At 34.2% G+C, this 16,125-nt stretch overlaps 1 protein-coding gene across 6 annotated transcripts in view; it reads left to right on the top strand.

The window, feature by feature from the left end:
• Positions 1 to 16,125, top strand: part of LRBA (LPS responsive beige-like anchor protein) — a 779,818-nt gene that overhangs the window by 220,362 nt on the left and 543,331 nt on the right. For all 6 annotated transcript variants that reach the window (XM_060655634.3, XM_060655639.3, XM_060655638.3 and 3 more), the window contains exons 31-32: positions 3,332 to 3,465; positions 16,025 to 16,103. In XM_060655634.3, the coding sequence (XP_060511617.2) occupies positions 3,332 to 3,465; positions 16,025 to 16,103 (213 nt within the window). The remainder of the gene's footprint in view (positions 1 to 3,331; positions 3,466 to 16,024; positions 16,104 to 16,125) is intronic.

Below are 16,125 nucleotides of genomic sequence, written 5' to 3'. Positions count from 1 at the left end.
ATCTGAAGTAGGCTCCGGGCTCTGAGCTGTCAGCACAGAGCCCCACGCGGGGCTCGAATTCATGAACCATGAGATCATTTGAGCCAAAGTGGGAAACTTAACTGACTAAGCCATCCTGGCACCCCTGGGGAGGCTTACCTTTAAACAAGGTTTTGAAAGGTCAGAAGGAAAAGTTTCCTAGCAAGCAGGGATAAAAGGAAGGCTGCTTGGCTGAGGAATAGTATATACAAAGGGTTGGAATTGTGAAATAACATACATGCTCAGGAATCATAAGAGCATATTGCAGACATTTGTAAGGAATGCTGGATTAAATGTAAACTCATGTAGGTAGCCATACTTCAGATGTACTAGGGGTGAGAATATGAGACAGATCTTGGAAAATAAATATCTACTGAGCTGTAGTAAAGAATAAGTATTATACATGATTGAAAGAATTATTAATGGTAATAGGTTAAAGGATTAGAAATGAGATCAAGGGGTTCCTGGGTGGCTCAGTTGGTTAAGTATCCAGCTTGATCTCGGCTCAGGTCTTGTTCTTAGGGTTGTGAGTTCAAGCCCTGTCCTGGGCTCCACACTGGGTGTGAAGCCTACTTTAAAAAAAAAAAAAAATGAGATCAAATTTTTTGTTACCTTTAACTAACCATGCCATCTTGGACAGAGATTGTACATACTAAGGAACGAACATCTGTAGTAGATTTTTTTCTGTTACTAGTTTTCCAACATGTTATTGCGAAAATGTTCGAATATACAGAAGAATTGTACAGTGAACATCCATAGACCCCATCACTCTATTTACTTCATCATGTAATTCTCCCTATATACATTCCTCTCTCCATTTTATTTTTTTATGTGTTTCAGCAGACATCAGTTCACTTCATAAACATTTAACCATGCAGATCTTAAACTAGAGATCAGTACAGTTTTTTAAGGTAAAATGTACGTGCATTGGAAGGCACAGATCTTTTTTTTTTTTTAATTTTTTTAATGTTTATTTATTTTTGAGACAGAGAGAGACAGAGCATGAATGAGGGAGGGTCAGAGAGAGAGGGAGACACAGAATCTGAAGCAGGCTCCAGGCTCTGAGCTATCAGCACAGAGCCTGACGCGGGGCTTGAACTCACGGACTGCGAGATTGTGACCTGAGCCGAAGTCGGGCGCTTAACCGACTGAGCCACCCAGGCGCCCCATGGAAGGCACAGATCTTAATGTGTATCATTTGATGAATTTTGACAGATTTGTACACCTGTGTGACCCAAGTCCTCAATCAAGACATCATCAGTCTTGGAAGTTCCTTCATGCACATTCCCAGCCAATGACGGTCCCCATCCCCTAGATGCAGTTACTCTTCTGATTCCTTCCTACCATAGATTAGTTTTGCCTTTTCTAGAACTTCATGTGAAAGGAAATACAAAATTTGTGTTATGTATGAGGCTTTCTTCACTCACCATAATGCTTTTGAGATTCACCTAGGTTACATTTATTAGTAGTTTCTTTTAATTGCTGAGGATCTTTTCGTATATATAAGCTTATCACTTACTCATTTTTCTTTTGAAAGAATTCTGAACTGTTTCTGGTATTTGGCTATTAAATAAGGCCTCTTAAACATTATTGTACACATTTTTTGTGGGCATAAAGTTATCTTGAGGAAATTCCTAAGAGTGGAATTGCTGGTACAAAGGGTAGTTTTATTATGTCTTAAATTTCAGTTATGGAAAAAACAATTTCAGCTTTCTCAATACTATTTTCTGTTGCTTATTTCAGTGCTTACATATATGAGTGATCTAGGTCTTGCCAGTTCTTTCTTTTGGGAAGAAATGTGAAAGTAAATTCTGTATAGTAGTCCTCACTCCAAAATAGGTTGCTAGGGAATGCAGCTAGAGATTTTCTTAAACAATAGGTTTATGAGTTTCTGCCTCGAGTAGGAAATATATAAATTATTTTTTGTATTGTTTTGAGTGTTCCCTGTGTGTGCACACGCACACACACGGTCATATCTACTCCCCCTAAAGTCAGTAGTCTTCATCTGATATAAGCTACTATGATTTAAGCACACCATTTTGGATTGAGGGCTCAGGTGGCTGTTGCTTCTATTTTTTAGTGTATAGTTAACATTGGCAGTCACCCTTATAATGATGTGACACCGGCTACCCCCAAGTACATTGAATAAACCATGCCTAACACAAGAGAACTTGATTTAATTGGCAACACTGTTTGCCATCACATGATAGGCATTGAAGTAAAACAGAACCTATTTCGCGTTGTATTATCTCTCTTTGGTATAACAACAAAAACAAAATGTATTTTTGAGTTACTGGAATTACATAATTTCCACTTTTGAATACATTTATTGGGATCAAGTATCTAACTTTATTTAGAAACTGAATACTTTAAAGCTGTTAAGGGAATACTTGAATCTTGCAGTTACAATATTGTCAACAAAAGATGTGATTAAATAAATTGAATGTTGAAGACTTTAGGCTTATGGTTAACACCAGGTAATTAAAAGTAAGCACTGCTGTGGGAGTGCATTATATATCAGCTGTCCTCTTTACCTCATTAACTGGGTTTTTGCATGTTTATGGAGCTAACTTCAATTAAAAATGCCTTTTAGTTATGCCTAATAAGGTCTTTTAGTTACTATTTGGGTATAAAGTATTACACTTTAATTGAAATTGGTGTATATAAATACCTGTGTTTGAATAATAGACAAAATGAATTTGATTATTTGGAATTTTTGCATCTAGCTTTTATACCTATGCATTGTTTTTTTTCCATATAATATTGTCAAAAGATAGTCTTTGGGGGTTAAAAAGAGAAACTTGATTATGTAGGTTTTAAAAATTACTTATATCTGCGTTTTTTTTACCTTTAAGATTTCTAAGGTTTTATGATTTCAAATTAGTGGTGCTTTAAAATCCATGTAGAAACATGTTGAGTTTTCTGCTTCAATTCTGAGGTTAAGAAAAAGTTAATTACTTTTCCACTTGAGTGCCAAAATTCCTTTTTTATATACCTGTGGTTATTTTTTATTTAAGTTGGTTAATTAAAGATGATCATAAATTTAAAGAATATTGTATAATAATTGTAAGTTCTATAAATGTAATGGATTATTGTATTTCCATAGAACATTGTCTTCATTCTAAAAAATTGAAATGCAAATAAATATGCCAAAATTGGAGAGATTTCTTTCTGAGAGAATATTCTAAATTGTACATCAAAATATAAATCAATAAATTAAAAAAAGAAGTTAGTTTTCTACTTTCTATTTTGAAATTAATGTAATTAACTTGAGTGATGTTTCGTATTTTAAAATCTATTTACTTTATTACAGAAGTGTCATCATTGCAACAAAAAAATCATCAGTCTTACCTTCTGTACTTAATACGAGTCTCCCTACCAATGCAGTCAGTGTGGTTTCTTCAGTAGATTCACCCCAAGCTTCAGATGTAGGAGGAGAATCACCTGGTGAGTTAGTTTTTAGTGATTTGAACAAATAAGTTTTTAGATTCCATTTTTGCAAAGTTAAGATATTTGGTTAGGCATGTTGTAAATCATTATGCTTTCATGTTATACTGTTGATTGTTTCATAATTTTCTAAGTAAATTTGAGTAGTATCAAAAATTACATCAAGTATTTCAATATTTTCTCCACTTAAACATAATAACTTTTCTTAATGTGTAGTGATAAGAGGAAATGTTCACAGTTGGTTAAGTAAAAAAATATGTGCAATACTTTATATACCATGTAATCGTAGCTATGTGAAGTATATATCTTTTATATGTGAAAAAAAAGCTAGGTAATGTATGCTGAAACTACTAGATTATTTCCATGTAGTTGAACTACTGGCAATTTTGATGTTTTAAGTTTAATGTTAGTATCTTTTTCAGAATGTTATCAGTAATTCTGTATTATGTTTATACTTAGGAAAAAAATAGTTATTGATAAGAATTTTCCACTTGGAATGTAAAATCTGCAGTAGTGGTACTGAATTTTGTCCTGCCTTATCTTTTGTTTTACTAAAAATTAAAAACAACAACAACAACAACAACAACAATTCGACCTTATTTTTTAGATTAGTTTTAGGTTACATAAAAATTGAGTGGTTAAGTACAGAGTTCCATGTACCACCTCAATGCCATTCCCTCCTCTTCCCTGTTTTTGACATCTTGCAGTAGTGTGGGACATTGTTATAATTTTTCCTCATTGTTTTAGTGAAAAAATATGAAAGAAAATAAGTAGAACTCTACCAGATTTTTCTTTTCCTGTTGCTCCATTATACTCTGATGCTTTTGTTTTTCTTTGGAAGAGAAACAATTTCTCGTAATCTATGTTGGGTTGGATGCTAATTTCTGTCCTTTCACCCCCATCCAAAACCCTTAAAAAAAATCAACTGTGATTTTTCTAGATCTGCCTCAGTTGGGAAAAAGGCAGAAGTCACTAATATCTATGAAACTGTATGCCATCTTTTAAACTCAGTTATAGTGAATTTCTAATAACTTCCCTGAGCAAATGTTTTAAGTTTTAGAGGTTCACTGTACACTGAGTAAAATATTTTCATCTTATTTTGAATACATTGCTCTTTTACTTCAGTTTATGGGACAAAGTAAGTAAGATCCTGTGATTTGTCTTAAATATATTTTTCAAAATTTAAATCATGCAGTCTTTAGAAGAGATAAGAGACAGCTGAGATAAATGGGCAGTATTGGATATAAAACAGTATGATAAATTTATTTCTGAAACACTGTAATTTTTCCAGTAAATCCATTATAATAGAAACTCACCCTGAAGAGCCATATCCAGAATTACAAAATAATTTGCTATTTTGAAGACTATTATAATTTTGGCAACCCCCCACAAAACCCTATATCCAGCTCATAATGTACTCTTTTCCCCCATTATTTAAATCTTGTATAATTTTCAGTGGTGATGTTTCTCATATAGTTCCCAGGTTTTCCCATTTTGTGCTATAATTGTTAGTTCTTTCCTTTTTCTTCTTAAAACCCTTGGATTAAAAAAAAATTCCAAGTCATTCCAAATCTTTGTGTTGATGGTCTTTGTTTTTATCATCTGTTTTTCATATCTGACTGTTCCTTTCCTCTTTCACTGTGCTCTTCTTGTCATTGTTATTTGGTGTCTCCAGTTTAGATTGGTATTTCTATTCCATTCTCTTAATTGCTGACATGAACATTACTACCTTGATAAGGGAAATCTAACTCAGTGTAGTGTTTTCAGTCACTGTACTTCTTACTCTCTTACGGTCTCACTTTACATACTTTTGTTTACTGCCACCAGCCCATGTACCCTGTTCTTTTTTCACTTGGAATCCAGACCACACAAATATTTATCTCTTTGCTGTCAGTATTTTTAACTGAGAGATTTTTGTGTTCTTTTTAGTAGATCTCTTGATTTAAGTTATTTGCCATTAAAAAAAATAGGCGATGTGTATTTATTTTCCTCCTCCTGGTTCAAGCATTATTTGGAAAAAATGATTTGTGGATGAATTGATAGTTGTAATTGCATGCTGAGCTGGGCAAATTTATTCTTGTAGATCTGGGTAAGTTATGTATTAGTCTTAGTTTGATCTTGTATTTCTTTGTATGAAGATACAATAAATATATGTCCCTGTGGATCTTAAACCTTTGTGCCTTGGGATGACTTCAGTTCTAAGTTTTATAGTGAGTCAGCAACAAAAAATGAACTGCTCAAATTCATTAATAGATTATTGGTTAGTAAAAAATACACCTGAAAGTACATAGTACAATAGCAAAAAAAAAAGGGGGGGGGGGACTTTCCTTGGAAGAAACCATGTAAATATAAAACATAAAACAGGACTTTTATAGCAGAAACATTTAAACTATTTTGCAATTTTGGTATCAGAATGGGATTTCTTAAATTTACATGTGGCACAATTAAAGAGAAACTAGGATTAGATACACTTGGATCCCAGAAAAAGAATTAGAGCTTGCCAGCTTAATGTGAAGTCAAAGATTCTTCTGCCATATTATCATCATCAACTAAAAAACAAAACAAAACAAAAAAGCAGAAACAGACCCATAAATACAGAGAACAAACTGGCGATTGTTAGAGGAGAAGGGTGGGGGGAATGGGTGAAATGGGTGAAGGGGAGTGGGAGATACAGGCTTCCGGTTACGGAATGAATAAATCATACAGCATAGGAAATACATAGTCATTGATATTATAATAGCATTGTGTGGTGACAGGTGGTAATTACACTTGTGGTAAGCATAGTGTAATGTATAGAATTGTGGAATCACTGTGTTGTATACCTGAAACTAATGTAGCATTGTGTCACCTATACTTAAAAAATCACCCAAATCTATAATTTTGCAAAAAAATTTTTTAGATGTGTACATTTACATTTTAAATAGTGTACATTATTAAAACTATGAAACTTTATCACACAAATGTCAGATTCTAGCTTGAATAATATTCCTTAGCTTCTGTAGTATTTTATTAGCAAAAAAGTATAGTCTATTAACAGCAATGGAAAATCACTCTTAATAACTGGTAAAAGATATTCATCAGAGAACAAGGTATACCCTTTGTGTATGCATATTTTCTTTCTTTTTTTTGTGTATGCATATTTTCAAAGAAAGCCAAAAGAGAAAACAGTTTCAGTAAATCTATCAAAATAGGGAAAATTTAAATTTACTTATCAGTACAGGTTTAATTGCCCACAGTACAGTATGTGGTAACATGCCATTACTCTTTTTTCAGATATGCTAAGGTATTTATCCTGCCATGATGCAAAGCATAAATAAACAAAACAAAAGTGAAGCTAACCCAGGAAAGGAACTAAATAGACTGGTTTTCAGTAATTTATATGCTGCATGTTTGCTAGTTTGCAAAGTATGATAATTATATACCTCATTAGAATATTAGGCTCTGTTCTGTTTATTATGGCTGTTATCAGCCATGCACATTATTAATTGGCATGTTTTTTTTTTAACGTAGAAGAAAAGTATTTGATTCTTTGCTTTATATGAAATTTGACCCAAGAGGCTTATATTTACTAATCAATACAAATTTCTATTATTTAATAAAGAAGTTTCCACTGGGCATATGGACTGTCCCTCCTGCAACTGGCCCAGAATGGATGAGGAGAGAGAGAGGAGGAGAAAGGAAGAGGGAGGGAAATTAAAAAATACAGTGTTTAGGGTTTAAATATTGGCATTTGTTTTAATGATATGTTATTGTAAAGGACATTATTTATTTAGACCCTTAGGGACCTTGAATAAACAGTTGGCTATTCCCTGGATGGATCCTAGACAGATGATATATTTGCATTTTCCTTTTTGTTCTTTTGAATGTCTGGAAAATTGTCAGTTTGAAGGAGCCAGTTTATCAGTGCAAGGATAAGGAAAAGATAAGTCTGTATCATTCCACATGTTCAAAGTAGCTTCTTCATTTACATATGCGTGATTGTCTATTGAAAATATTTAATGTTAATTTAAAATAATAAATTAGTCATACATTTATGATTTTATCTGCAGATTTATGATTTAAAGCATGCAGAATGTATTTGGAAATTACATTTTTTCCCCCTCTGGCAGAAATGAAGGACAATCCTTATGAAATTACTGATTTATTTATTTTTTTCATGTGGTGTTTTCCTCATATAATTATTGATAGTTGATTTTTCTAAAGTTTTTATTTAAATTTCAGTTAGTTAATAACATTGTATAATATTGGCTTCAGGTGTACAATTTAGTGATTCCAGAAAACACCTAGTTACTCCTTAATCCCCATCCTATATTTAACCCATCCCCTCACCCTTTTATCTTTGTTAGTAAAGTGTTCTCTGATTATTGAAAAAGACCATTTTGTACAATCTCCTTCTGCTCTAGTGTCTTTTAGGTTTGAAAATTGACATCATTTCTAGGGTACTGTCAGGAAAGCATTTTTGTTATTGTTTTATTTAGAACCACCATTGCTTTTTGTCTTCTTAAAGCTTTTGATATGCATTTCAGCTCATTAAAATTAGAGTCAATTAGCACAGTAAAAGCTATTTTTGTTTTATAACTACTACCTAGAGCTTCATGCAAACGTTTTCTTGAGGTTTATTATTTGTTTTTCCTTTTAAATAAATGGGACTTGATGTGTTCCTTTTTTTCAGCTTCAGAAAAGTTCAAGAAAAACTACTAATAGTTCTTTCAGAGAAAATATCTGACATATTCTAAATAAACATGGTCTTTAAAAACTACCAGCAATTAAAAAAATAAAACTCTGAAATAATCACCAGTTATGAAAGTCAGCGGCCAGTTATGATTCAGTGATCGTATACTGCTGTCAAGAATTTAGAGAATTGGAGGTGTCATTATCTCTGAAGTACTTCATTGAGTGTTGTATAGAAATAGAAGGATTGGACCTGAGTCTCAGAAATGCCAGATACTGAACAGTGAAAGAGTCTTTTCAACTTCCCCTTTTTTGCCTTCTAGTTTGAAGTTTTGTAAAAAAAAAAAAAAAAGAAACTAGAAAATGGAGAACTTTTGATTGTGAAGTGGGAATTGCCAAATGTACTAAAAAAAAAAGTTGTTATTATGGTGAAATCTGTATTTTAATTTCATTTTAAAATTAATTGTATGCATTAGGATAGATTCCACTCAGTGTGTTAACAATTTTTATGTACATTTAGCTCTCAATTGAGCAGGGTAGTGAGGAGGAGAGAAGACACCAGTAAGTAAAAATCCCAGTGAAAATAAAAGTCAACTCTGATTTTCAAGGGAATGGGGAGGGAATGTGTTATGGAAAGGAGAGATTCACAACTTCATCTTTAGGAATATTCTTACTCTAAGAGGGAGGCTAAGTAGTTATCCAAAGGTTAATTATCTAAGATTGCCAGTGTTCTCCCCCAGAGGAATCAAGCCTGTGGGGAAGGGGGGGGGGATCTAACAGTCCAGATTTCTTTTTTTTTTTTTAAATGTTTGTTTGTTTATGTATTTATTTTTGAGAGAAAGAGAGAAAGCCCAGTGGGAGAGGTGGGGAGAGAGAATGAGAGGGAGAATCCCAGGCTCAGCATGGAGCCTAACACGGGGCTTGATCTCAGGAACCATGCAATCATGACCTGAGTCATAATCAAGAGTTGGATGCTTAACCCACTGAGCCACCCAGTTGCCCCAGACAGTCCAGATTTTTGAATCTCTGGCTGAGTGTTGGTAATCAGAACTGCTGATTATTGAACTAGATCTGCCTGAAGACCAAGCATATATTAAAGAAGGTCAAGCTGTCCCAGATGCTTGCCGGTTATAGGCTGGCTGTTTATTTATACTCATAATTAGGTATTTGCTTTACTTAGAATGTATGTTGAATCAAAATGCCCAGATATAAATGAAGTGAGCCTGAGGAAATTGTGGGAGTGTTGTGTGGCAATACAGGTTTTTTTTTAAGTTTTTTTATGTATTTTGAGAGAGAGAGAAAGAGTGAGCAAGTGGGAGAGGGGCAGAGAGAGAGGGAGAGAGAGAATCTCAAGCAGGTTCCGCACTGCCTATGCAGAGCCTGACACAGGGCTTGAACCCACAAACCGTGAGATTATGACCCGAGCCGAAGCCGAGAGTTGGATGCTTAACTGACTAAGCTACCTACGTTGGGTTTTTAATGAAAGCATTTTCATTAAAATACAGTGGCCTTATTTACTAAATGTCCACGACTGTGTTTTGTTTTATACTGATGTGATAAATGAAATTGTTGGAAATCTACTTTTTATAACAGTTAAATCCAGGATTGATTCTTTGCTTTATAGCTTCTAGACTTTTAGAGTGAAATTTTTAAAAGGCACTTTATAAGCTTCATCTCATTTAAGTTACCTATATTTAATGTCACATGAATAATTATCGAATAATTTGGGTGTGTTTTCAGTTTGAAGTACAGACTAAAGGAAACATGATAACTTTAAATACTTTAAAGATAGTCATAGAGTAGCAGGTAGGAAAGTACCATTGTGAATTTATTATGTCCAGGTGCAAAATAATTCTGTGAAATATAGGTATCACTGCTCATTTTATAGATCAGGAAAATAAAGCAGACAGCTTAAGTAACTTTGCCCAACATCCCACTGCTGGTAAGTGGCAGAGCCATTACTGCTTCCTCTAAACATTTCAATCATATAATAACCCCTGAAGGGTAGTTATTATCAGGGAAACTGGCCTAATACTGATAGAGCTAGAGTTCACTTTGAGAATGGTTAGGTTGTAGGTGGCTGGCGAGGAAGTGTTTTCTGCTAGTGTAGAACATGGTATCTAAAGAAATTGGTTTGGGAGTTATAAGAGAGATTGATGGCTGAGAACTTGAGAGGTTAGTGGGATTTCCTTTAGATGAGGAAGAGAAAGGCTATGGTCTTGAATGACCTAGCATTTCTTTTTGAAAGCAGGAAGGGAAATGGATTTCAGGCTGAGGAGAGTGGAAGAACTTTTATATTTATTACCAGAATTTAATAGGTAAGTAATGTGTAAATAGAAGGCCTGACTCAAAATGAATAGCAGGAATCATGAATAGATAGTAGAGTCACTCAGAAGAGCACTCGGCTTTTCTTCTGTAGTGCCTTGCAGAAATGTGGGAAAGTAACATTGGCCAATCTGCTTTATCTTAGGTGCTTTACATTTTTTAATTTAAACATCCTAACAATCATGTTAAAAATTCAGTGGTATTTCTGTTTTCTGTATCATACTGGTAAAATGGTTTAAAGGGAACAGTCTAGAATTCTGCATGACAACAGCCACTGCAAACTTAAGAAGTATTTGTAATGAATGATACAATCTCAACTAATTATATATAATAATTACAAATTATGAAGAAGAAAGATTCTAACAAAACTGCTCAAAAGATCAGAGTAGTAGTTGTTCCCGGTTTGGTTTCCAGTAAATTAGGAAAATACATAGAATTTTACTAGTAGTCAAAGAAGTGTAAATGGCTTATTCTTTATTTAGAGCAATTTGCAATATGTATCAATATTTAAAGTGTATGTTTGGGGCTCCAGGGTGGCCCAGTTCATTGTGCATTCAACTCTTAATTTTGGCTCAGGTCACAATCTCAGGTCATGGGATTGAGCCCTGCATCGGGCTCTGTGCTGAGCGTGGAGCCTGTTTGTGATTCATTCTCTCTCTCTCTCTCTCTCTCTCTCTCTCTCTCTCTCTCTCTCTCTCTCTCCTTCCCTCCCTCCCTCCCTCCCTCCCTCTGCCTTTCTCCCTGGCATTCTTGCATTCTCAAATAAATAAATAAGTAAATAAATAAAGTGTATGTTTATTGACTTCTAGGAAGTTACCTCCAAGAAATCAAGGAGTGCACATAGATTTATGTAAACAAATATGAAACACTATTTATTATGGTTAAGAGCTGGGAATGATTCAAATGAATGTCCTTGAATTTTGGTTGGTCTGATATATACTCATTATTAGAAGCAGATTATGATATGTTTCTTTGGTAGGAATATTATGGAACAGGTGGAGAAGAAAAGAATCTAATCACATGGCACACAATTTTGTCTGTCTTTAATTCCACTATAGTTAATAGTTTCAGGTGTACATTATAGTGACTCAACAGTTACATACATCACTTGGTGCTCATCATATGGTTTACAATTTTGATTTGTCACAGTACCAATGATGACCCCTTGCATTATTTGATTAACATGTAACTGCCAACTTTCTATATTGTTAAGTTAGTCTTTCCCTTTTGTAATTAATAAGTGTTTTGTGGGAAGGTGATTTGAAATTATTTAAATATCCTGTTCCTCAGATTGTTAATTTATCATAACAGTATGGCCTTTTGGCTTCCTATTTTACTGGATGCGTTGAATCAGTTATTATTTATTTTTATGCTCAAATTGTCTCCAATTTGATCTATGGTAGTCCCTTCAAGTTGGCTTCTGTGTGTTTGTGAATGACAGCCTATTATTCCGTGGGCGTATCTTTGCTTTCTAAAAAAACAAAGCTAGGTGTTTCAAGATCTTTGTGTACTTTTCTTCCAGAGATCTTGAATCAGCCATTTCTCTCTCTTAGTGAAGAATAGTATTTAGGAGCAAGATCTGGACATGGGATGTTCAAATATTGCTGCTCTCAGGTCCTCTCAGTTGAAAGAACTAGGGACTATATATATATGAGCATGTATTTGAATGAAGGAATATATTTAATATATACTTTTATATATGTCTGTAGTGAAACCGTGGATTCACACAAATGCCCTTAATTTCAAACTATTACCTCAAAGTTTTTTTTAGTTTTCTTTCCTACCTAAATGCCCTCCTTACATTGTTTGGGCTCCTATACCTTGCTCCGGGTCAGTGTAGCACCCATTCAGGTACAAATACTTTCCTTGATCTCTTCAAACTAACTGCTTCAGGTCTGACTAGTTCAAGAAGGTTTGGAAAAGAGGGTCCTTTTGCTCTTTAAAGCACAGCATTTTTACATTGTAGTCAAGTAAATCATTATACTTACACAGTATGTTGAGACGGTACAATTGTTTTTCCTCTAGGCCTCTAGTTTTTGTGATCTTGAGGTTGGAGACTGGCAAAATGAAGATTTCAGTTAAAACAGTTCTTCCTTACTTAGTCTTTTACCATATCTCAGATTCGAATCTGTTGCTTTCTTGATTGTATCCAGTTTTCTCTCACAATTAGGTCTCAACTTTGGCTGCTGTTGTTTAAGATGCCTTTGATTGTAAAATGTGTTGATTTGAGAAGTGCTATCATGTGGAAAAATGTGTATTTTATTTTGATAAATAGGTTGTTACTGAAAAGAATTCTTACTTACAGATTTATTTCTGGCTCTTCTAAAAAAAATCCGATGATTTTTATCTTTTTCTGCCTGACTTCATTTAAAATTTCTATCAATGTGCTCTAACCAGAGACCACCAGGAATAAACCCTTGGTTGAATACGTTAGTTAAGCGAGGGAGAATGCACACACATGATGAAGAAGTTTGGGACATCTCACTAATAGATGATGATAATAGAAAACTAATAGATAATAGATAAACTAATAGAAAAGGTTTATTATAGGGTTTTAGATTGTATTAGGTGATTTTAGGGAGAGGTTAAGAAGTGGGCTTCCTTCTGATTTGAATATTGTGAGGAAGCATTGGTAATTAATTCTGTGATAAGGTATCCTAATAAATATCATCTAGAAGCGTGGAAGCCCAAAGCTATAATTTATAAAGAAGTCAGTCATTCATATTAGGATTTGGGATGTTTGGCCATCTTTGTTATTTGGACAGAGTTCATTTTTGTCTTGTGAAAAAATTACATGGTAGTATTGTTTTGTGTTGATTCATCATGATTATGGCATGGCTTTATCTGATGTTGATACTTTATGAAATTGTTTATATTCAATATTAAAACACCAAGACCTAACTATGGTTTCTAATCAGGTCCTAACAACAGTAGGGACTAATTGATATTAACAGGCTAGCTCCCAATATCAGAGGCTGCTTTTGGATCTTCTCAACTGTTTCTTCTTTCTTTCTGTTTGCTATATGAGCATCTTCTTCTCTCTTTTATCTATCTTTCTGTCTATGCCAATTTGTTTCCTTATGTTCTTCCAGCATACCTATATCTAAGGGTTTGAGAACAGATCAAAAGCATCAGATCTGTGATAATGCATAGGTTCCAAGATCTTTTTTTTTTTTTCTAACAGAGAATTTTATTTTATTTTTTTATTTTTTAATTTTTTTTAATATATGAAATTTATTGTCAAATTGGTTTCCAGGTTCCAAGATCTTTTAAGCCCCTCTTCTGTATCATCTTTGCATATTCTTTTTTTTTAAAGTTTATTTATTTATTTTGAGGGGGGTAGCAGAGAGAGGGGGAGGGGCAGAGAGAGAGAGAGAGAGAGAGAGAGAGAGAGAGAGAGAATCCCAAGTAGGCCCCATGTTCAGTGCAGAGCCTGACACAGGGCTCAAACTCCTGATCTGTGAGATCATGACCTGAGCTGAAATCAAGAGTCAGAAGTTCAACCAAGTCACCCAGGTGCCCCTCTGCTTTGCGTATTCTTTTTTTCATTTGCTTCCATATATTTCCTGTCTTCTTTTGGACTGTTCCTCTACAGAATTGTGTTAGGATTTCAGTCTGTATTTACACAGGTACTAACTTGACATCCATTTAAGACACTGCTTTCGGAAATGGAAAGTTTACTTACTGAATTACAAATGCAAGTAAGATGTGCATGTCCCTCGTACCTATGGGCTCCAGGTTGTTAGGATTATCTTTCCAGTTGGATTTCAGTGACTCTTATGGTCCCTATGTTATAGAGAAATTATTTGACACTGTATGTGTGTATTCTTTTTTTCCTAATATTGGCCTTAGAAAAAGCAAATGGCTTTTGTTTCGTTAGGTCCTACTCCTAGCTTAAATTGAACGTTCTATCCCATATATCCTGATTCTTAAACAGGAACTTTATTTTCCCCCTACTTTCTTGAACTTTTAGAACTCTTTAAGCCTCAGTAAATTATCCTCCAGATTAGTCTTCTAGATTCACTTTTTCAAGACTTGTCATAATGTGAGGCACCTGGGTAGCTCAGTTGGTTAAGTTTCTGACTTCGGCTCAGGTCATGATCTCGCGGTTTGTGAGTTCAAGCCCTGCATCCGGTTCTGTGCTGACAGCTAAGAGCCTGGAGCCTCTTTCAGATTCTGTGTCTCCCTCTCTCTCTGCCCCTTCCCCGCTCGCACTCTCTCTGTCTCTCTCTGTCTCAAAAATAAATAAACATTAAAAAATTAAAAAAAAAGACTTGTCATAATGTATGTTTTTGTGTTCCTATCCATTCTTTAAGTCTTCCAGAGTTACTTTGATGGTGATTATTTTTGTCTTGCCAAGTAAATGTGATAAGCACAGGTATTTGTTGAAAACAAAGATGATTATTCTTGTATAGGATAACATAGTTTGAACATTTTATGCTGTAAGATGATGAATTGGCCATTCAGAAAAATATACAAGAGTATTTAAGGGTATCTGAGAATATTCGTTGGAGAGTAAAATAAGATCACATGGTAGAAATTAATTTTACACGGTAGTTTAAATAAAAAGAGGGACATAAAAAAGTAAGAAATAGAGAAGCATATACCAGGTGGGAAGATAGACCTGTAAAATATGGGAAATGGAAATGATTAAAGGAATAATTTCTGCAATTAACATAAACTGAGGACCTTCTATTATTGTCAGGTTCTCTAGGCTTCTAGAGATATGGATAAAGAAAAGGAAGTCTCTGCTTTTAAGAAGATTAGTATGGTAGGAAGAAGGATATTTAAAAAATCATTTGACATGCTGTGTTACAAATACACTAACACATTATGTTTTTATTACAGTGTGGACACAAATGAAAGAGTATAAATTCTGTTTGAATCATTTAAGAAGTGTTTCTCAGATATTCACTGGATTATGTTTGTTGGACTAGATTTAAGAGCAGTCAGGGTATAGCATAAGTTATTTGGTGTTCAAGGTCAGTTTTCATGGTCATGGAGATATACATATTTAAGGGTAAATTTTGAGTTTCTACTTGTAAATCTCTATTGCCACTTGTTGAATAGAAGAAATCATAACTGCAGGGGGCCGCCTGGGTGTCACAGTCCATCAAACATCTGACCCTTGATCTCTCCTCAGATCTATCTCATGGCTTGTGAGTTCTATCCCTGTATTGGAATTCTGTCTCTCCTTCTCTCTACCCTTCCCCTGCTTATGCTCTCTCTGTCTCTCTCTCAAAATAAATAAATACACTTAAACTACAAAAAAAAAAGCAAGAAATCATAACTCTGGTTGAATGAGTCAGAATTTAGTTTTCTATTATCTCTGCAGCTGGTGGATCATAGGGTTACTTTGTGTAATGATCAAACTTGTAACTAAGATTTATAAATGATTCAAGGAAGATCTTATTAATTGGTAGATTTTAATGTTATCTAAATTATAATGGACATTTAAAAATGCATTCTGTTTTTTGTTGATTTGTTATAAAGATAGGTTTTTTGTTTAAACCTTTGTATCTAAAAACAGAAAATTCCTGTAAATGGTTATTTTCTTTTACAGGTGGTAGATCATCTAATGCAAAATTGCCCTCGGTTCCAACAGTTGGTTCAGTTCCAGAAGACCAAGTTTCAAATATGAGGTATTTAAGCTAATTGGATGTT

Source organism: Panthera onca, chromosome B1 (genome assembly GCF_046562875.1).
Source record: "Panthera onca isolate mPanOnc1 chromosome B1, mPanOnc1 haplotype 2, whole genome shotgun sequence".
Classification (NCBI taxonomy): Eukaryota; Metazoa; Chordata; class Mammalia; order Carnivora; family Felidae; genus Panthera; species Panthera onca.
This window is presented reverse-complemented; position numbering and strand designations above follow the sequence as displayed.